The 24,154-nt window shown below is 37.4% G+C and overlaps 1 protein-coding gene across 1 annotated transcript in view; it reads left to right on the forward strand.

Annotated features, from left to right (window-relative positions):
- The window catches only part of PCDH15 (protocadherin related 15), a 1,410,242-nt gene that overhangs the window by 1,300,190 nt on the left and 85,898 nt on the right, over positions 1-24,154 (forward strand). The window contains exon 28 of the mRNA XM_063435339.1: positions 911-999. Within this exon, the coding sequence (XP_063291409.1) occupies positions 911-999 (89 nt within the window). The remainder of the gene's footprint in view (positions 1-910; positions 1,000-24,154) is intronic.

Consider the following 24,154-nt stretch of genomic DNA (forward strand, 5'->3'; position numbering starts at 1 on the left):
GTTACTAAAACAAAAATCATGTTACTATAGTAAGAGTAAAACATGCTTTCCAAAGTACAAACCCAATCCTTTTACTTCAAAATATTGAATAGTCAAAATATGGTACAAGTGATTAAAAAACAAAAACTACATACTGATGAAAACACTCCAACAAGCTTGACCTTGGAGTGTTATCACTGGTATGAGTTTTGCTGGACTTTTTTGGTTTCGTTTTTCATTTTCAAAGCACTTTTTCTAATGCACGTGGAAATAAATTGAATTGACACTACGGATATAGCTGATGTCATATTTCTTCATTTTGTTTGCGAAAAGGGCTGCTCCCAATTGTACATCTGAGTACCCCATTGCATATAATCTTATTAACTAGAGCCTACATTTTTGTAATTATAAACAAGAATAACAGCTCTGTTGTTGTAAATATGAAAGGAACTGTAATTGAAAAGGCTAACTATATATATAAATGCATGAAACAAGATAAACTATTATACATTTTGTTTTTCACAAAACGTTTATGGATATTTCCCCTACAATGCTTGTATTCCTTGGCTCCTTTGGCACTAAAACTAAAAGCTGCTCCTTTCCCGATTAAAGTTTTTTTTTTTTTTTTAAGTATTCCCAAACAACTCTAATTTCCAATTTGCTGATACTATTCAACAAACAGAAAAATGAAATGATCATTCTTCAACAGCAGTAATTTGTTTATCTAGAATCTCTTACATGTAGCAGTTGGATTTGGTAAAACAGAACAGCATGCTTTTCCAGCTCCTACTGCTTCAAGTTAAAGAGAGAAATGATTAGATTATGTTTTTGCCTACTCTAGAGATGAGAAATCACTTATCACATTTTGTACTAATGGGATAGAGAGCTTGGAGTTCTAATTTATTTTGTCCTTTTATATATATGCTTACAGGTTTCAGTGGTCAATCAGTTGGATATGCAAGTTATTGTATCAAACGTTCCCCCTACAGTTATCGAAGAAAATATAGATGACCTTATAAGGTAATGATATTTGATTTTTTATTTTGTTTAAGTAAAAGGTCATTGTGTTTTAAATAAATCCAATTTTAAGAGAGCCATTTCTATTTTGGCTAACATTTTAACCTTGGGAGGTGGGGTAGAATTGTTTTTGCTTTTTTTGTAGGTGAAATGAATTTGCATTATGTTACAAATTACAAACATTCTTTATACTTATGTTTTGATTCTTATGTTCTACATATGTTTTGACTTTGAGACATTTGAAATACATCATTTTGGAAAGCACACCTGTTGTGAATGTTTGTTATACCAGAAAACAGAAAATATTTAATATGTAATGTAATAATTAATCTACTATTTTGTGAATGTGCTTACATCAAATTTCTAAGGGGTAAAATTCTTTAAAATTCTTACTATGCTGATAATTAGATTTCAAAAATTTTAATCCATGCATTTTTGTGAAATTAAGTATAGGTGGAGCACTTAGTTTTCTTATACTGATTTGTTTTTTCAGATTTTCTATGGCTTGTAGAGAAGAAAGTTTGAAGCATTGTGTGGGATATTTGTAGCCAATGTGTTGTATAACTTTTGCAGCTTTCTACGTTTTGCTCTGTGATATTAATCTTTTTTTATAGCTTTGTATGAGTATTTAAATATGTAATATGGATGTGGAACTGCAGCTCTGGATGCTGCTGAACTACAGTTTTCATCATTTTACACCAGCTACAACTCAAATAGAACTATGGGAGACGTAGTCCAACATCACTTGTGATTATAGTTTGACATCCCTGCTGTATAATGTAAAACATGGTCTATCATAGATGTTTTTTACTTTACAGTTTTGTAAAGACAATTATCATGTCATATCAAGCAATGCTCTGTCATTTTGTTAAACAATCCATAGTTGATTTTGAAATATCATCTGAATGATATTTATTCTAACAGATCTAAGTGGAACTGGCTGTTATATATTACTCTAAAAAGTGATTATTTAATCCAACATAAAAGCATGCTTTTCTGTTTAGTGAAACCTTAACATATTGTTCATGTCTCACTGTCTATAATTCAAAGTCAATCACTTGTACTTAGTGATGTTGCAAACACAAAATTTTCGGTTCGCGAACGGCGGACGCGAACTTCCGCAAACGTTCGCGAACCGGCGAACCGGGCGAACCGCCATAGACTTCAATGGGCAGACGAATTTAAAACCCACAATAGTGATGGAAAAGTTACTAAAAGAACCAGGGCCATTTGCATATCAGACTGATTCCACTCAAAAGGGCAGAACAGATCCAAAATGCAGGCCAGCTCTCTCTGCACGAGAGATACAGCAACCCCAGACAATTGTTTCAACCTCATTAGGTATCGTCACTGTGAGCAAGGGGTCCGCGGCCGGATTACGCTTTAAACTTATGGAGAGCAAAAAACAGGGTGCAAGAGAATACTGAAAATGGACAACATTTCAAGTAGCCTGCCCTTCTGTACAATAACTTGTATTGACTTAATAAAATATAATGAAATGGCAGGGAGCCTATATATTTAACTGGACAGATGCTATTAAAGTTAGCAGTGTATTAGTTAAATAAAAGAAGCTTCAATAGATGTGAATTATGAATTTCTCATCATTTTTTTAACCATGTCTTTTATAGAAAATGCAACCCTATTTCCTCTCGATTAATTAGGGTCTGATCTACAATTGCACATATTAATTCCAATATTAACATGCACTCATTTATAATCAAGCATGCTATCAGTCAAGTACTCTGGATTAGTAAGAGCAAAGCCTTGCCATTCCCAAATTGTTTTCTAATTCAGCAGTCACTTATAACTTTGTTCATGTAGTTTTTATGGATCGATATTGATGGTTGAGATTTCTTTTTTAGCAATGTTGTCAGATTCACGCTGTGCTATAATTCACTAGCTGTGGGTTTACTAATCATTTAATGTGGAGTTTGCAATGTCAATATCAATGCAAGGAAAGGTTTTCACTCTTATCAGTTGAAATGGTTGTCTTTTTCAGCTAAATAGTTTAAAATCTAAAAAACAAACATACAAAGGGGCCAATTTAAACAGTTGAATGAGTGAATGAGTAAAGGCAACCTTAGCAAATCTTGTATAAATATCTTTGTATCTTTTTTTTTGTTCATAAGTTCAGACATTGAGAAAATCCTTAGAAATATTATAGTAAAAAATAATTTAAAAAGAATAATAAAAAAAATTATATATATATATATATATATATATATACACACACACAGGTATCCAAAGAGATAGCAGCACTCACGGAGTTTAAAAGTTCTATTCTTTATTTGGTCATTTAAAAATTGCGATCTTTTAAAAAAAGAATAAAGAATAGAACTTTTTAACTCCGTGAGTGCTGCTACCTCTTTGGATACCTGCATAACCAAGCCCTGGCTTGAGCACCTGGCATACAAGGGATAACTTTCAGCGTGAGTGCAAGGATTTTTTTCTTTATATATATATATATATATATATATATATATATACACACATATATATTTTTTTCCCACAAATTAGTAAATAACAATATTAAATGTGTCATCCTTGTACAGGCATGTATCAGGGCAGTATTTGCTTTTCATTTGCTTTCAAATAATTAAAAGTCATATTAGGTGGTATAATTAGGATCTTAACATGTATAGCTTGGAAGAAAGACGAGACAGAGGGGATATGATAAAACATTTAATTACATAAAGGGAATCAGCACAGGAAAGGAGGAGACTATATTTAAAGAAAGAAAAACTATCACAACAAGAGGACATAGTCTTAAATTAGAGGGGAAAAGTTTCAAAAATAATATCAGGAAGGATGCATGGAATAGCCTATCCTTCTAGCTGAAGTGGTAGAGGTTAACACAGTTAAGGAGTTTAAGCATGTGTGTGATAGGCATAAAGTTATCCTAGCTATAAGATAAGGCCAGGGACTAATGAAAGCATTTAAAAAATTGGGCAGACTAGATAGGCCGAATGGATCTTATCTGCCATCACATTCTATGTTTCTATGTAATTAGTTAACATATATATATATATATATATATATATATATATATATATATATATATATAATATATATGATGAACAAATATTTTCCATGGATATATAACTTGTACATATATCTGAAACACTTCAACTTTGTAAATATTCATATGTAGTAAATGTATGCATATATGTGCTTGTATTGTGTAAAATCAGGTGTGGTGTCTTGTGTGTAATTTGTTATATTTGTGTTCTAAATAGATGATGTTTACATGCATATATTTTTATATGCATCATGCCAATATATGTGTTTGTTGTGATATTGGTTATATAGGCACAAGTATGGTTTTCTGGCTGAAATGTGTGACTGCATGTGTGTATCTTGTTAATACATTTATAAATGCATGATTGTTTGAGTGTTAATGTATGAATACATTATGAAGTGATTGGACATTCTTTAAAATAAATGATAAGGATAATTTTACCATATACTGGAATAATGGCTTAATTTGAAATATAAACAAAACAGCAGACCATAGTGTGTTATGTAAAATTTCAATAACATTTAAAATAATCTTCACATCAATCACACATGTGGTTGAGCCTCTTAAGGCAGGCTCAGACATAGAGCCTTCAGATTGAAGTTATCCAGTGGATGAGTAATTTCTGGAACACAGCCTTGGAATTTCTGAAAATTATGTGGAAACATTCCCTTAAAAAATTACAAACTTAAAAATAATCCAAAAAGAAAAAGACTTAAAAATCACTATTTATTTTTCTTAACAAAACAAAGTTAAAATCCAGCAGGAATGAGCAGTTACAAATACTAACAAATTAAAACTAAAATGTCTTTCCCAAAGTGTATGCTCTTTGAGAAATACTTTTTAGTTTAAAGACTTTTCACTTGAAATGCATTAGTGGTTGTAACTGCCTTTTCCAAGAACCATTATGAGTTTTCTTTGTGATTAATTTCTACATTTCTCTAAACAACAGCCGCACAAACCAGAGACCACCCTGGAGCTTGTTAAGCTTAATTGATACATTGTTGCAATTTCAACCGCAGTGGTCTAAGTGTTCGTCTTGGTGGCTGCAATTCCTATGGTCGACCACGAGGTGGCAGTCATCTTGTTTGCACGGACCAAAACCGTGAATAGACTTCAGGGGGACTTAGCCGCAAATGCCCTGGAGGTATTTTCGGCATGAAAACTTTGCAGTTCCCGGTCGGTCCTCCAGCGGCATTCTATGGAACTATTTTCGGCTATGGGACAATGCCTGCCCTCGGTCAAATAAATGACTTCCAGGTAATTTCTGAACCCCTGAACTGATCTGGGTGATATGTTGGTCACCCAGATCAAGGCTATCTGGGGATGTAAAATGTGTGGGGTTTTATGTATTTTTAGGGTACTTTTGGGGTGTTTTAAAAAAGTATAGGGCAGGGCGGGGCCGGACCGTGGAGCTGAAAGGAAGCCATCTCATGCAGCTCCGGTCCTAAGCCTGAAAAAAAAAACGGATTTTCTGCCCACAAACTGACTATTAACCCTTCAAAATAATATATCTGCATAGAGTAACCTGCCAGCATCACGAAGAGACCAACCGGCGGCTGCAGATCTTACAAAAGTGAGGAAGCTGAAAACTCGGGCCTACATGATGGCATGAACCTGAGGCCTATTGCTGTGCCTGGAAGCACTCTGCACATGCTCAGTGAACGAGCATGATATGAAAGCGCCTGTCTCTCCTAACGTGCAAGAGCCGACCGGAGAGAACACGCTGCGGCCCCGCACCCCCCCCCAGGACCGGGAGGGTCATCCCGGTCACCTGTTAAATTGTTTAAATTGTTTCCTGTTTTGAAGATGCAAGTTTTCATATACAGGCTTGCGGTTACCAGCCTGCAATTGCGGGACATTGGATGATGCTCTGCCAGTATGTACTCAGCCACTACAAGGGAGACAAGACATACATTGTGGAGCCCCCTACTTGCCTTGTCACGGAACGGATTAAACAACTTCTAACACACTCACCCAGGAGTCCGCCCAGAAATCACTCAGAAGCGCCAAGAGGACTTCCGACATGCAGTGGCATCATGGCTACTGGACTGTCTCGGGTCGGACAGGAGTGACCTACATCTCTAGGAGATCCAGAGACCTGGAGAATGTTGCTTCCCTTGGCTGTGAGCCCGGGCGGACTGGTCTGTGGGGGGCTGCGGTGGAACGGTGGCCGCATGGACTAAACTTAGGAGCAGTGGCCGGCGATGGAGGGGGCCCACGGAGGCACCCTGTCTTACTTATTGAGACTCCACCAGGACAGTGGAGGTGCAGAGGCCGCCAAGTTAGTGGACTCTAGGAGAGGGGGGTCTCATGGACTGGGGGTACCTCGAGTGCCCGCTATACCGAGAAGCTCATGGGGGGCTTTACCCGGAGCCGGGTGTTAATGTATATGTTGGCACCCACGGGTACCTGATGTTGATGCACTGGGCAGGGCCCCGCAGAGGCTTCATACTACACCTCACATGTGACACACTCAGGCAGGGATAGCTCCCACCTAAAGCAGGAATTTATTTTTACTTACTTAATTTTATTTCCTTAATTACTTATTTTTTTTTTTTTTTTTTTACATTTTTTACTTTTTTATTTATATAACCTGGCCGCACGTGCTTGGACCAAGATCCCTGGGGTTCACAAGAGGACCTAACCGGGGATCTTCACGTAGGGCCCAATCCCTCAGGTCCCTCCACAATCCCGAGGGCACCCTTCCCATCTTTTTTATTTCCCCTTCTCTTATACTATCACACCATGATTACCTGGAGCGCTAGAGGAAGTTATACCTGGTACAAACTTAATATGGCGTCTGGGCTATGGCTACATAAGCCTAACAGTAGAATGGAGTAGGCCATACACCATAGTTAATGACATCGTTTTTGCCACAAGATAAATCATAACAACCCAGGGGCTCCCAAGTGGTGATAAACAGAAAAACTGCTTCTTCTTCGCTGCATTCTTCTTCCCGCATGTTAAGGCACAATGTTCATAAATGTAACCCTGTAAATTGATCTAGTTTTTTGGAATATACCCCTTATAATTGCAGGAAAACACACAGGAAATAGGATAGAGCAAAGGAAAATTAACAATCAGTCATACATAAGCGAAACACTGTGGGCTGACACTCGCATTTAAAGGTTAACCTGAAAACTCACATAGCTCATACAACTTGGATAGCAGGTGGGCCTGATGCACAGTTGCAACCATGTGATTTTTCTATACACTTCCCCATACCGACTATTAGTTATCTTTATAAGACATGCGCTACTAAGCCTGCTGTACTTATATTAGTATTAATTTAAATACTTAAAGTTAGCACTGATAAATTTACATATATAATATACTCGTTACTCTTGAGTTCATTAAGCACATCTTCATAAAAATGCCCACTTATTTTGTAATATCTGTCAGCAATGTCACAGTATGTCATATTTTACTGCATTACATTCGCACCCTTTATTATAAACGCCTGTCTACAGATATGACACCTGTAGTAAACTTCACGGATGCATTGGTTTCCAGACTTGTAATTATATTATTGCTATAACGACTGACTTTACTGCACTGTAATGCTGCAATATTATTGTACAACAGCTTATATTGAAGCAAGCCCACTGTTTTGAATAAAAAAAAATAATAAAAAAAAAAGTATGTTTTTTCTGTGCTTGGAGATAATTGAATTAGAATTAGTACAGTTACTGATCCAATTATCTCTGAAGCAGAGGGGAGGGATTGTGTGCTGTGTGTGTGGGAGTGTCGTGCCTTGTAACCTTATTGTTATTGGTCTGTGAAGTTGCAAATCAGTCTCCCACAAGGTCCCTGTGGGCGTACCCCTTGCATGGGGATTGTCATATAAGGCCAAGTGTGGCTCCCATTAAAGAGAGATTTGTTTACCCCTTCATGAAGTCTTGGCTCATATTTGGGGTATTGGAGAACTACATTCATTTTGTGGATTGCTATATCACAATACTCCCCTGAGTATAATCACTAGCTCGTATAAGAGCTGTTCCTGCTACGCACGCTGGACCAGGCGGTCCGTCACAAGTAACTTATCACCTTTACGACTATTTTCTTTTTAGAGTTATGATCAAGTAACTTAGTCATTTCAAAATGGAGAAACTATTTCAGATTCACCAAGTTTTAAAATGGTAGAGGGGAATAAAATCTATCTGGCTTTTTTCTTTCAGAGTTGTCCAGATAGTATTTTAAATATGGTATAATTACCTACATAATGCATGGTAAACATAATTCAGAAACTTGCATTGAACAAAGTAAATACATGTTTGAAAAAGTAAATTCAGTCAAGTCAAAACAATAACGTGGGCAAACTATTTAATACGTTTCTCAGTTCGTAGCCCCCATCAGTTATGATATGCTTGTCTCAGACAAAACCCCCCACCTTAACTCAGATCTGTTGTTCATCATTAGAGATGTCCCGAACAGTTCGCCGGTGAACATAGCTTGTTCGCGGTCGCCGCGGCGGGCGAACATATGCGATGTTCGGTCCGCCCCTATTCGTCATCATTGAGTAAACTTTGACCCTGTACCTGACAGTCAGCAGACACATTCCAGCCAATCAGCAGCAGACCCTCCCTTCCAGACCCTCCCACCTCCATGATGAATAGGGGGCGGACCGAACATTGCATATGTTCGCCCGCCGCAGTGACCGCGAACAAGCTATGTTCGCTGGCGAACAGTTCCCGGCAAACTGTTCGGGACATCTCTATTCATCATAACTAAATCTAAACATCTGCATGAAAACTTCATAAATCCCTCTTTGTTTTTCCATATGGCATATTCAACACTTGAAAAGGTGATTTTGTTGTAAAATTTGGAGTTGTAAATTTGTCAAAATAAAATACAGATTATTTTAGAATTCTAAGTCCACAAGGAGTTTATAAATGATAAACAGACCACACTTTGCCAACATTCATACCATAACAAATATGTTTCTATAATTTGTATAACTCCTTGTCATGACAAGCTCACAATAATGTAATTAAATATTCAGTAAGTAGTATGGAATAGCATTATCCTTAATTCATTTAGAAGATGGTAAAAAACAACTACACAGATGTTTAGGTATAACTTGACTTTAGGATAAAAGGAAATACTTTTAAATATAAATCAAATAATTTACATGAACTATAATTCAAAGTCAATTAATTTAATCTATGCCATTTATGTCCAATATGTACTGAACATTTAATGAAAAGGTATCTTTGCTAAAAACACATGGTCTTTTTTGCTAAATTCCTTACATGATTAAATCACCGTAACGACACATTTCAAAATTAGTCTTTTCAGTTATAGTGAAGGAACTGATACGAAAACAGAAATTGCTGGGGAGGATCCTGATACTTTGATACTTTGAGTATCTCCATGATTTCAGTTGGTTATTGACTTTCCCTCTATGACCTGCTGTTGGTGAGGGTATCTGACAGTCAATTTCTACAGGTCCTGCTTGCATATCTTAAAGATCTTACTGTGATCTTTCACAAGTGTAGCTACACTTCGCAGAATACCAAAAATCCAAGGGGTAAGTGATTCCACTCCTTGTGATCTATCAGCTGTATTCATTCTTGTCAAACCAAAGACCAAATCTTACAAGTTTTTCATGCACAACCTCACTGAACCATAATTGGCTTTAACATTTTCCCTGACTTTGCTCAACATATTCTTTTAAGACAAAACAAAATTCTTCAGATGACCTCGGAATACATCAAGAGGATGTTTCCTACAAAGTTCATGTTAAACTTAAGAAATAGAATTTATCTGCATTGCAAGGTTGTAGAATTTCAACCACTCCTGTAAAATTACTGTAATGCATCTGTTCCAAAAAAGATATTTGACACTTATACATAATTCCTACAGTCTATATGCCCCTAATATTGAATTTACATACATTTCTTCACTAGCTCAGTTTTTGTTCATCTCCTTTACAGATGAAACATTTTTGGCTATTCTAGACCTGCTTACTTTATCTGAGTTAAAATTTACAATTCTCAGGCCATAAAGATTGGTGGTTCTGGCAAGATTATGATCATCTCTGAATCTAAATTTGAAAATTATTAAAGGTGATGGAATGAAATTGTCATCTTTTAAACTGTCATGTTTGAGTAGTCTGACTTTATTGAAAACAATAGCTATTCTTAAAATACTATATTTATTTAGATTTTTGATACTATTCACATATTTAATAAAGCCATCTTTCATTGTAATTGTGTCCATTTGTTTGATATTATATACATTTTATTTTTTTAACCTGCTAAATTATTAATTCCCTAAGGAAGGCTTTAGGGCCGAAACGTTGGGGCTGTTATTTCTACTTCTCTTGGTCAATATACCATTTATATGGGTGTTGGTTGACATTTGTTGCACTTTATTGTCATTTTTACGTGGTTTTGGGATTACTGCCTTTGTATAATCTGCACTATTATATGCACTTTGTCTCTTGTGATATCTGTATAACTTATTATGATATTGCATGTAATAATTTGTTATGTGCAGATTCTGGTGTGCCTTGGGTTCATTTTCTATTTCCTAAATTTTGAAACACAAGCAGATTACTTAATAATTAATATATATTTTTTACAATATTGAGGTTTTATTATTATTGCTTTGCTCCCAATAGAATGTTATATAATTTGAGATATCTCAAAAATTATATAAATAAAAATTAGTTTCACATTATCTTGAAATACTAGTTATGATTTATTATTATTATTATTATTATTATTATCAAATTCAGCAGCGCTTTACAGTGGGTGGACAAACAGACATGTAGTTGTAACCAGACAAGTTGGACACACAGGAACAGAAGGGTTGAGGGCCCTGCTCAATGAGCTATTAACAGTTTAATTGATACACTTTTATGAATAGGTGGGTTTTTAATGATTTTTTTTGAAGGAGTGGAGACTGGGTGAGCATCTAATGGAGGAGGGAAGCAAGTTCCACAGGAATGGTGCAGTCCTCGAGAAGTCTTGAAGGCGAGCATCAAAGGTGGGAGTACGGACAGAAGATAGACGTAAGTCTTCAGCAGATCGTAAGGGCCTAGATGGGACATACTTGTGCATTAAGGAGGATAGATAGATAGGTGGGAGCAGCATTATGTAGAGATTTGAAAGCAAGAACCAGAATTTAAAATTGAGCCCTATATCTTACAGGAAGCCAATGTAGGGACTGACAGAAGGGTGAGGCGTGGGAGGTGCGGGCGGGCAGGAAAATAAGCCTCGCCGCCGCATTCATTTCAATGCCCCAGTCTTTTATTTTTTTAAATAAAATTGACCAATATTTCTCATTTTTTTCAGAACTTTTTATTATTTACAGTTTGATTAACTGTTTTGGTTTATGTATTTAGCACTATTTATTTATGCACAGATTGCTATAGTAACTAGCGTTTATGCTACTCAGCCACTATTCAATATTCAGATAGAAAACCTGCTTGAACTACTCCTGGTGTGGTCCCATCATGATCTGTGTCGAGTGAATAAAACAATTTACACTTAAGATGAGTCAATCAGCTTGTAATCTTTATCACAAGTAATTAGACGCTATTCCATTGTATTATTTACATTAGACCAGGGGTAGGCAATCGTTGGCACTCCAGATGGTTGATCTGATCCAGAACATGTGGAGTGCTTAGATACTTATTTCACTGTCTTTATTTTTGCACAAATATTGCATCTAGCCTTTGCTTACTTCAGTGGTTTAATATGCTAGATTTATTTGTTATCATAATTCTAATACAATGTGTTTAAAAACAAGGGCTTTCATGTCAACCTACCATTACGTCCTTATTGACAGTACTGTTCCTATTACCAGTTCAGCAAAAACAAGGCCCTATACCTTTTCATAAACAGTCAAGCTTAAGCTATTATAATCCTTCTAAGAAATGTTTATCCACTCTTTAATGGAGCAAACATGTCACTATTAAATTCACAGCCAAAAGCTCTTAATAACTGATAGAAAACTTTTCATAAGTAATAAACTAGAAAAACCTCAACAATTCTAAAATGATATTGCACAAAATTTGGTCTGACTACAGCAGAGCTACTGGTGCAAAACAAGTCAATTGTTTTGGGGGTTTGATTGTGTTGAACGTCTACAATATTTGTTAAAGTCTAGAAAATGTTATGTGGATAATGATTAGGGCTCATGTTATCATCAACTACTATACTTCCAATGTTAATTATTAAACCTACCTTAAACCATAAGGCCATATCTTATATAGACCTGCCATGCATTCAACAAATAAATAAACCATTAACTTTCTCTGGGAAACTGAGTACTCAATTAGTATTGCCATCCACAACATTATCTGCATACCGCAGCTCCTATATATTTCTTGTCAACCATTGTAATAAACTCAAAGTGTATATGTTCTTATATACAAACCAATAAAATATAAATAAACACATTTAAGTATGTACATTCAAACACTGAAATAGATTAACTCATTAAAATACTAGTTTTGCAAATCGTAGTTAAATTTAACATAAAATGAGTGGAACAAGGTAACTTGTCACTTCTATGGTAATAATGTAAGTCTAAATTCCCTCTCCAAGTGTGGTCATACTGAAATGTTGATAAAGCACCCTGTAGTGCATCTAGCCTGTCCCAGTTTCATTTCTTTTCCTGATGTGCTGTAATGAGCTGCATTAAACACATGCAGTTATCATTTTGTTGGCCTGAATTTGTTGTTTCTTTCCTTCATACTGTGATTGTATACAATGTAGAACTGGATAGGTCTTCTTTCCTTCATGGGTACATGCAAGCATCTGTCATTTCCATTGCTGGTAATACAAAAGATCTATTTCTAGTAGTCTTTCAATACTTACATTTCGGGCACATTCCCCCGTGGCTTCTTTGAAATCATATATACTGTGTTTATATGTATAAATAAATAATTTAAAAAGATGCTAACAGAGTTAAAATCTGGAAGAATACGTGGCAGCTATTAGAACCTCTAATGTTATTTTCTTCTCCTAATAAATTGTAATGCTCAGTGTTCACCTGTCAATTAGAAGGCAGGGAGCCGTGGCATCAATCTTTTTTGTATGATAAAAGAAAGACAGACAGTGATGCAACTCCTGGGAAAAGAGACTGCAAGAATTTACAAACATTATGATATCAGCACCAAACAGAATAATTCCAGAATGTGCAATAATGTATTTTTTTTCAAGCAAATATACTTCTATTTTAAATAGATATTTTACCATTGTAAATTTTACCAAGGAATAAAACAAACATAATTACAGGTCAAATTTAATGGAGTAGCTTTCAACATTAATATTTGACAAGTAAATATGTAATGGCAATAAGTTAAAGGGACTCTCTAGTGCCAGGAAAACAAATCTGTTTTCCTGGCACTGCAGGACACTGTAGTGCCCCCCTCCCCAGCACACCTTATCCAATTTTGCTGAAGGGGTTTTAACCCCTTCAGTGACTTACCTGAATCCAGCGCTGATGTCCCTTGGTGCTGAGTCAGGCTCTGCCCATGCTCCTTCCCCGCCGACGTTAGCCGGCGGGGGAGACCTAATGCGCGTGCACGGCAATGGCCGCCTGCGCATTAGAAAAGGCACGGAAAAGGCAGAATTTCACACAACCAAAAAGGTTTTGGTTAGTATTTATATTCTTTCACTTATCAAACCGTAAACAATGAGATGCTTACCATCCAGTGAAACAACCATCAAAGTATGTGCAAAATATGTGTAACCATAGAAACAAAATCAAACTTTGACTGATGAATAGATGAACAACATATAGAATCATCTCTTTTTATTGGAAATAGTCAAGTGTTAACAGTTCAACTACACATTAATGCAGAATTCTATATATAGAAATATTATTTTAGCTAAAGTGCAAAATATGAGCGTTCTTTCTGAAGTGACCTAGTACACAGGGCTTACATACATTTATGGAAAATGTGAAATTATCTATCATTTCCATTAATTTTGCCCTTTTCTATTTTGGCATTGCATGCAATATCTTATGTAGAGACTGTTTGCTGGCATTGTATAGATTACATTGTATCACTGTGTTCAAAATACATACATTTTATATCCAGAAAAAATGTAAAAATCAGCTTGAATAAGTTAAGTGGACAATTACCCTTCACTTTTGTGGAAGGGAAAAATAGTTGCAAGAATGTTACTAGGTTAAAAAAACAAAACAAAACATTTTTGAATTCCCAAAATGTCATGACTACTTCACAACGTAGGAGTGTTTTGAGTAGAGTTTGTATGCGTTTGTTTGGTGTTTAAGCTGTGCACTTCCATGCCACATGTGTGAATAAGGAGTGTGTGTGTGTGTGTGTGTGTATTGTGGGAGTATATTTGTGGTATCTGATTGGATTAAGAGGGCATTACTGTGGCATATCCTTGTCTGTTATACAGTTGCAATCAAATCTAGTCAATCCCCATTGAAAATCAGGTTTATTTTGAAAATCTACACTCTTTCAGCTGTTTGCAATGAATTAAAAAAACAAAGCAATTGACATAGCTCAACACAACAAATCTTTCAAGTGGGTTCCCCAAATTTAACTGAAAACGCAACTTATAATAACTTATCCAGTCTTAAAATTATTCAATCCCTTTATGGCAAGCATCTTAGTACTTAGTAGAGTAGCCTTTTGCTGTTCTGACCTGCTGAAAACAAGATGCATAGCCAAATGCCAATGTCTCGCTGCAATCCTGAGGAATCTTAGTCCATTGCTTATGAGTAATGACCTCCAGTTCAAAAATATTATTTGGTTTGCAAGCTGCAACCATCTTCTTCAAATCCCATCAGAGATTTTCTAAGGGGTTCCAGTCAGGTGACTGTGATGGCTGTGGTGGGCACTGTATAATTTTTTAGGACTTTGTCTGCAACCAAGCTATGTTTGAGATCATGCCTTGTTGGAAGGTCTAATGATGCCCATGCTTCAGCTTTCTCACAGAAGGCATAACGTCTTCTAGGTTTACCTGATACTTCAATGAATTTATCTTGCCTTCCACATGCTGTAGGTGTCCAGTGTCAGAGGATGCAAAGCAGCCTCAGAGCATCACTAAGCCACAACCATGCTTCACTGCAGGCAGTGTTCTTTTCAGCGTATGCTTCATTCTTCTAATTGCTGACATACTGCTGATTCGCTGAGCTGAAAAGTTCCAAATTTGTTTTGTCGCTTCACAGGCCAGAATCCCAAAACTTCTGTTGCTTATTTATATGATTTTGAGCATATTGGAGCCAACTTTTCTTGTGCTTTTCGGTCAGTAGTGGCGTACGTCTTTGAGCTCTGGCATGAAAACCTTCTGCGTTTTGTACGCGCCTTACTGTGCTCAATGAAACCTCAGTGCCTGTTGCCACTAAGTCTTGCTGCAGGTCTTTTACAGTCACTCAAGGGTTTTTCACAACCTGCCTTCTAAGAAATCTGGTTCTAGCCATTGATAGCTCCCTTTTACTGCCTCGTCCAGGTAGTATAACCACTGTTCCTTCACTCATCAACTATAGTTTCAACAGTGTGTATAGGAACATTCAGTGCCTTTGCTATCATTTTGTATCCCATTCCTTGTTTGTGAAGGACAATGTCTCTTCTCTTAATGTTGTGAACCATTCTTTTGAGTATCTTTTGGACATATTTCTAACACAGACTCAAATGTGACACTCAACAAACCCCTAGCCAGTTCAGAGATTTCATGTGTTCCCAGCTCAAGCACACCCGGTGCAACTAATAAAGCCCTTGATTAGTTGCATCAGGTGTGCTTGAGACAACACCTGTTTTGCATATTTGTGCTGTTGTGAAGGATTCTGTTGAGGGGACTGAATAATTTTTAGACTGGAGTCATTATAAGGAGCATTTTTAGTTGAATTTGGGGAAACTATTTGAAGCATTTGTTGTTTTGAGCTATTTAAATTGCTGATTTGTTGAGAGTTTGTAAATATTACCAATATACCTGATTTTCAATGGGGTTAAATCATTTTGATAACATTGTTATGATTGTGTGTGTGTGTATATGTATATATATATATATATATATATACACACACATACACAAACGGACACACACACACATATATATACATACACGCTGTGAATGACCATGCTTTTACATAATTTATTCTACAAATATAGTTAATATAGTTAATTTTAGTGAAATTAAAAGTTGCAATTAAGTGTAGAGTCTTTGTTACAATAGCTCTGTAAACTGGGTTCAAACTGGGACTAAATATGAAAGTCACTTAGACAAAAACTGGTTGGTGAGAAAGTCACTTAGACAAAACTGGTTGGTGCTCTTAAACACGTTAAAAACGGTTTCAATGTTTTTTTTTTTCTGTTTTGTTTTTATGTAATGAAAATTTAACCAATCTTTTAAAATATTGTACATGAGATAAATTATTGGTATGTAATTGCATCTGTTCTCTGCATATCTTTGGATGTACATTTTCCTTATCTATGTGTTTAGTAAGTCGGTTTTACTACAACTTTTGTTGTGACAGTGCTGGACCAGTCCTAAAACATGCTTCGTAAGAACATTACAAGTTAGTCACTGATCTAATGTCAGACACAATTTGTGCCATAAAGTAACAGTGGCTTTGGAATATGGAATTATAAAAATGTCTGACACATCCAAATTGAATCTTTCAGTAAAGGTTGAAGTAGCTTAAAACATTTCAGTCACCTCGGATGTTGCCATTATGAAATGCTCATCTATTTCTTATTTTTGGGGGGAGGGGCTGATAGTACAGTTTTATAGGGCTACTCTATGCACTATGCAGAGGGCCGTGAGCTGTGGTGTGCGCCGATATACTAAAGTAAAAAAATATATACTTCAGTCTTATCATACCAACTCATACTGAGTTTTGATAATTATTGACTGAGAACATTACCCATCATTTTTTACATAAGGCTGAAACAAAGAAAAAAAAAAAAATTAATGAATAAATGCAAAGGTGGTGCATTTTTATCCATGGGATTATGGCTACTTCAGTTCACTTTATTTTCCTATTTATCCTTTAGAATACATATGACACGTATACGTTCCAATTGATAAACCAAAGAGTATTTTAGTTTCATATGGCAGAAATCTGATGTATCTCTGCTGATTTATTTCACAATGCAAACAGCCAATATGTCTTATCTCTGTGCTGCTGTTACAGCTCTTAATGATGAATTATTGGCTTTATGCAGTGGATGAGGGCAGGCTGAGGATGAATTAAAATTAGTGACCCAAATTGGCATTAACATGAAAATGAGACTTGTAGATAATTATCACACATGCATTGACCTTTACAACTATGTAGCTAAAACAAAAATGATTGATGATTTTGCAAAAAGCTACAACCTTGGTATAGGTTAATTTACTTGCGCTTCCTTTTACCAACATATTTCTTTTCTTATTTCCTTGCTATATTTCAGTAGACAAACAAGCATTGTATTTAACCTGTTCATTTCCAATGATTCCTTTATAGGCCCTGGAGAGGCATGGTTTCACATCTTATTTATAAAAATGTCCCCAGTTAATTAAAGGTTGACAATCTAAATTGATGGATTAACCCATATTTACTCAGGTAATGAATGTCCCTGGTTGTCTTTCTGCCAAAGGTCCTTAAGTACGTAATTGACAGTAGATGAACCAAGTGGTTTCCAATCTACATATAATTAAACCATTGTTTAACATAGTCATACATTTTTTTCCTAAAATGCACAATATAATTACCCGTGTGTGTGTGTGTGTGTATATATATATATATATATATATATATATATATACATACACACACACACACATATTTTATTAATGGGAGGGTGAGGACTAAACAAAAAAATTATTTTGTTTCATCAATGCTTGATGTCTGCCCATGTGTAAAAATGCAAGGTGTATGGATTTGTCTGTAGTGCTTGAAGCACATATGTTACCAATATAAATGCAAACATCGAAACTAATATGATGAGTATAATAGTTTACAGTTGGAAATGTGAAATATCAATTATGCATCCATATGTAACCCTTAAGGCTGTTTACAATTTAGGAATCATCATATACAACACTGTTAAGTTACATTATTTATTTCAAATATATTTTTATTATTTTTTTATGGGAAAAAATAATCGAGTAAAATGGAAAATGACAAAAAGGGAAGAACAACTGAGAATCTACATTATTCTTATGAATTATTTTAGAATCTTTCTGGAATTCCATACTCTTATTTATGGCCTAACCATTATCATTCATCCTTTCATCATGTCCCATCCTTTAAAGGACTTATAGAATGAGGTGTAGATTTGTATCAGCAACTTTCTATTAGTTCTTAATGACAGACATTATTAGTCAATAAAAGGAGTCTGAGTGGTAGTTCCTGCAGCAGGTTGTATGGAAATTATAACCATCACATGCTCCACATCAGTCAGCACCATGAAGATGTCCACACAATTTATACAATGCAATATTGACGTATAGCCCCAGAGAAACATCCAAAACACCTGTAAACTTCACAGGAGATGTGGGAATAAGAACGTGTATTCCATGCTAAACAATCAACTAAGCAGATGATATGTCTATAATGAAATGTACACTCCTTTATAAACACCATGAAAGCATAAAACTAATGTAAGTGGTATGGTGGTATCAACAGCACCAGTATTGACATCTGTCTCTTTTCAATCTGCACCATAAAATGCTGTCTGAGCATAACATTTTGTATTCTCACATACCTCACCACAAAGTCCTTACTCCCAATTTCCTTGTGCCAAGCTTCCCTTCAGAAGGAAGTGGTTGATGTGAATCCTCCTACCTGCAAACATGAGTAGTTTATCACTGTGAAGAACAATAAGGATACCAAATCTTATTTCAAAAATGATGGACAAAAAAGTGCATCATGTGTTCAAATATGCATCATGTTGTGCAAGTTGTGATAGTACTACTAACACTGTTCATTCTGTAAGAAGACTAATTACTGGAGCTACATAGCGATAAATGTTAGATTAACTCTACACTTCAGCAGATCAAATATGCGCAAAGAGTGTTAATCCAAGCTTTTAATTGTAAGAACAATATCGGTAGATACAGCTACCCCTTTCCTTTTCAAGGACAAATGACCTGTCTGCTTTAACAGTTTACTTTTTTTTTTAGGAATGCCATTTAGTATATTTCTGAGGAAGGTGTCTTTTTGACTTTTTTTTTTTTTACAGCATGTAACAGGTATATAAAGGTTGTTGATTTCCTTCTGTCATAGATTTTATTGGAAAAAGCCATTCAGAAATTTTTACCAAGCTTTAACCTCATAGCATCGTTATGTCATTCCATGCCGTCTGCATTTAAATAGGCTTTGATGCCATTGCGGCGGCATGGAACGCCGTAATCAGGCTTTCAGCCCCAGGAGCCTTACTAGTGCTAAAATAACTGATCACAAGGGGGCTGCACACCTGAATAGGAAGGTAACATTCAAAACCTTCAAATCGAACAAACAGAACAAAGGGAACAAAGAGTGATCACATTGCCGCAATAGCAAACTATGGATCTTCCTGCTGTCTAGGTTGTCAGGAAGTCCCTCATCACTTAATTTGGAAAAATAGTATTAGTGCCCCAAAATATTATATATATAATACTTAGAGTATTTAAATAGCTCTCTCTCTCCCCAAGGATCTTTTATTGGCCCTCTCCTGTTCTCACTTTATACTGCCTCTCTTGTACCCATTAACTCCTTTGAATTCCGCTACCATCTGTATGCCGACGACACCAAAATATATCTCTCCTCCTCAGATCTCTCCCCAGCGGTCATGCAACATGTCACTGCTTGCCTTTCTTCAATCTCTGCTTGGATGTCCTCTCACTTTCTGAAACTTAATCTCTCTAAAACTGAGCTTCTTATTCCCCACCCCCTCATAATGCTGATCCTCCTCCTTCGCTTTCCTGCATGTTGATGGTACATGCATCAGTCCATCCTTGCAAGCACATTGTCTTGGTGTTATCTTTGATCCTGGACTTACTTTTGCGTCCCATTTCCAGTATGTTGCTAAAACCTGTCGATTCCACCTTAAAAATATTGCTCTCATCTGCCTATTTCTCATGCAAGATGCTGCCAAGGAGCTTGTTCATGCTTGGGTAATCTCTCGCATGGACTACTGTAATTTTCTTCTAGTTGGTCTCCCCAAAAGTCGAACTGCCCTGCTACATTCAGTAATGAATGCTGCCACCAGGCTGATCTTACTCATCCGTCGCTCCTCCCATATCTCGCCCCTCTGTTGATCTTTACACTGGCTTCCTGTATCTTATAGGTGTCAATTCAAAATACTAACCCTTACCTATAAAGCTCTAATCAACTCTAGCACCTCTTACATTTCTTCCTTTATTCATAGATCTGCCCCTTCTCGGTCTCTCTTCTCTGCCGGTGACCTTCTCCTGCCCACTGCTCGCACCCTTACTGCTAATTTGCACTGGCAGGATTTCTCACGAGAGGCTCCCTTTTTTGGGAACAGCCTACCTACCCCCATCAGACTCTCCCCTAGTCTTCAATTATTTAAGAAGTCCCTCAAAACACATCTGTTCAAAAATGCTTATTGACTCCCAGAGTAACTTATTTATACTTATCTATCCAAATCTTTCTCTTGCTTTCCTAAAAGAGCCATATTCCACTTTTACCTCCAGCTCTGCTACTTTTCCACCTTGTTTGGTGGCTGTCACCCTTGCTGCCCTGTTGTGTATTTGTACCCCACCACCTCTAGACTGTCTATCTATTGTTCCTGTATTACTGTGTAATTATCTCATTAATTGTAAATTTCCCCCTTTCATAATATTGTAAAGCTCTGCGGAATTAGTTGGCGCTATATAAATACCAATAATAATAATATATACACATATATTTTTTAATATAAAAATACACTTAGAACGAAAGCAACTGAACTGTTAGCAACTGAATACCAGGGCCGGACTGGGGATTGCAAAGCAGCCCTGGAAAAAAAATCTATGCCAGCCCCATAAGTCATTGCGCCATATATTGTCGCATGTAATATGTAAGGCTATGTCTTGCCACCCTAGATGATTGATTTTTTTTTTATATATATATATATATATATATATATATATATAGCTTTTTCCAATATAAAATATTGGTCCTTTCAGAGTAAAATTTTTAATTATACAGTAAGCATACTCACATGCAGACACAGACAATCTCACTGACACAAGTTGATTGATACACAGCCTCACAGACAAACAATCTCACTGACATACATAAGGTCATTGACATAAAAACACAAGCTCACTCAGTAGAAGGCACACACACACATACACAAGCAAGCCCACTCACTAGCAGGCACGCGCGCGCACACACACACACAGAGCTTAATGTAGTGGTTCTGGTGTCTATAGCCTGTCCCTGCAGGCTTTTCAATATAAACATGGGGGCTGGGGGGGGGGGCGATAGGGCCACATGAGGGCTGGGGCTATAATGGGACACATGAGGGCTGGGGAGGGGTCTATAATGGGACACATGGAGGCTGGAGAGGGAACTATAATGGGACACATGGGGGCTGGGGGCTATAGGGACACATGGGGGCTGGGGAGGGGGCTATAATGGAACACATGGGGCTGGGGGGTTATAGGGACACATGGGGGGCTGGAGAGGGGGCTATAATGGGACACATGGGCGCTGGGGGCTATAGGGACACATGGGGGGCTGGAGAGGGGGCTATAATGGGACACATGGGCGCTGGGGGCTATAGGGACACATGGGGCTATAATGGGACACATGGGGGCTTGGGAGGGTGGCTGTAATGGGACACATGGGGCTGGGGGGCTATAGGGACACATGGGGCTGGGGGGGCTATAGGGACACATGGGAGCTAGGGGGGCTTTAGGGACACATGGGAGCTGGGGAGGGGGCTATAGGAACCCATGGAGGGCTGGGGGGCTATAGGGACACATGAAGGGCTGGAGGGGGGATAGGGACACATGGGGCTGGGAGGGCTATAGGGACACATGGGGCTAGGTAGGCTATAGGGACACATGGGAGCTGGGGAGGGGGCTCTAAGGACACATGGGGAATGGGGAGGGGGCTATAGGAACACATGGGGGCTATAATGGTACACATGGGGGCTGAGAAGTTCTCAGCCCCACCATTATAGCCCCCATGTGTTCCTATAGCCCCCCAGCCTCCATGTGTCCCATTATAGCCCCATCCCCATCCCCCATGTGTCCCTATAGCCCCCCAACCCCCATGTGTCCCTATCCCCCCTCCAGCCCTTCATGTGTCCCTATAGCCCCCCAGCCCTCCATGTGTTCCTATAGCCCATTCCCCATGTGTCCATATAGCCCCCTCTTCTTGCCAGCTCTTCTTGCTGCCGCTGGCTGGGGAAGCTCTTCTTGCAGCCGCTGGGAGAGCAGGCTGTTTTGTCTCTGCTCCCCCTCCCTCGCATGCAGCTTAATGAGACCGGGGCCGGAATATGACGTCATAGACGACGAAATAGAAAAAAGAGAGGAGCAAATTCTGTCCTATAGCGCATAAATATATACGCGATATAAATGGAAAAAACAGTTAAAAGAATAAACTTTATTAAATTGAAAACAAAAAACTTGAACCATATATAGAGGGAAGGGGGGAGTGAAGTGCTACGCACCTCCGTGAGATGTATATAGAACCCTAACTGGGTAAATAGATAAAACAATACTGCCTAAAGGGTACCTCAGTGGTAACACAGTCCATCTGTAAGGGTCTGAGATCGTGCTGATGCCGATATTACGGAGTATGTATCTGATGGGAGCAATCCACAATAAGTTGCTACTTCAAAGAGACACGTGATAGTGGGCCTCGAAACAGAGCGATACTCATAAACGAGTGTACCAGTGGCAGCAAAATCTACAGTAAGTCCGGATGCCCCAAAGTGTTACAAAATAAGACTCTTACTATACGTAGTAACAAATCATAAAGTAGATAGAAGAAACAAATAACAATTGGCAACGGAGATACTGACAAAATGGGAATGGATAAATAAATACAAAAATGCTGTCAAAAGGGTACTTCAGTGGTAACCCAGTCCACCTACAGGGATGTATAATCACGCTAAATGCCGTTATCACGGAGTGCGTCTCTAATGGGAGCAATAAACAGTAAGTTGCTGCCTCAAAAGGAGGAGACACACGTGAAGATTAGCATTAATAAAGAGCGATGCTAGTGAACGTAGCAGCAAAAGCTATAGTAAACCCGCATGCCAAAAATATAACAACACAAATCTCTTGCTGTATATGGTGACAAGTCATACAGTAGACAAGTAATTGGCAGCGGAAATACTGAAATAGTAAATAAGAATAGAGTGCTATACCAAAAGAGGCATCAAACTGGAGCCGGGTTCCCCCAAGGGACATAAGCTACAAGTTAGTGTAAATAGTAGTCTGACCTACTCGCCCTACTAATTACTCTGAAAGTGAAATAGGCATAAGGCTGTACCCTGAATACCTTACGTATACACCTAATCAAAGAGGTCCATGTAAACCATACAGATATACCCCGAAAGACAGGGTAATAATGGAAAGGAATGGTGCCTTCATGGGTACCAGGTATAGTAAAGTAGTGTGAGAGGAGGACGGAAAAAGGTATATCACTATGAACAATATGATAGTCATAAGTATGTATTGAGCCTTATAGTAGTAGCATGGGGGTTAACCCAGGGAGTTTCCAAATTCCCATTAGAATCTATAGGATGCCCTGGTCGGCAGTAAGGATCCCGTTCCAATCAGAAGAATATCTTGCGACTTTGGTAAATTTTAACTTGGAATTGCTGTATAATAACGAAAATCAGGTAAAACATAGTACTAGTCGGCATGGAGATAGATATAGAAACATCTGTGGAACCGGGATAGCCCAAGTAGGTCGGGTAAGTGTCTAACCCGAGATCGGTGTCTACAACCGAGATTGGATAAGTGTCTCCCAAAGTGTCTAGCCCGACGCGCGTTTCGCCTGTATACCAGGCTCGTCAGGGGAAAAGACCCAGATCGGTATTTATCAAAATACACTTCGAATTAAATTATATATATGCATAAATAAAAATAAATAAATTATATATATATATATATATATATATATATATATGAATAATAACAAATATACACAGACTTTAAATATATATATATATATATATATATATATAATTCTACATGTATATTTATGGAATCT

The sequence above is a fragment of the Pelobates fuscus genome, chromosome 10, assembly GCF_036172605.1.
Source record: "Pelobates fuscus isolate aPelFus1 chromosome 10, aPelFus1.pri, whole genome shotgun sequence".
In the NCBI taxonomy this organism is placed as follows: Eukaryota; Metazoa; Chordata; class Amphibia; order Anura; family Pelobatidae; genus Pelobates; species Pelobates fuscus.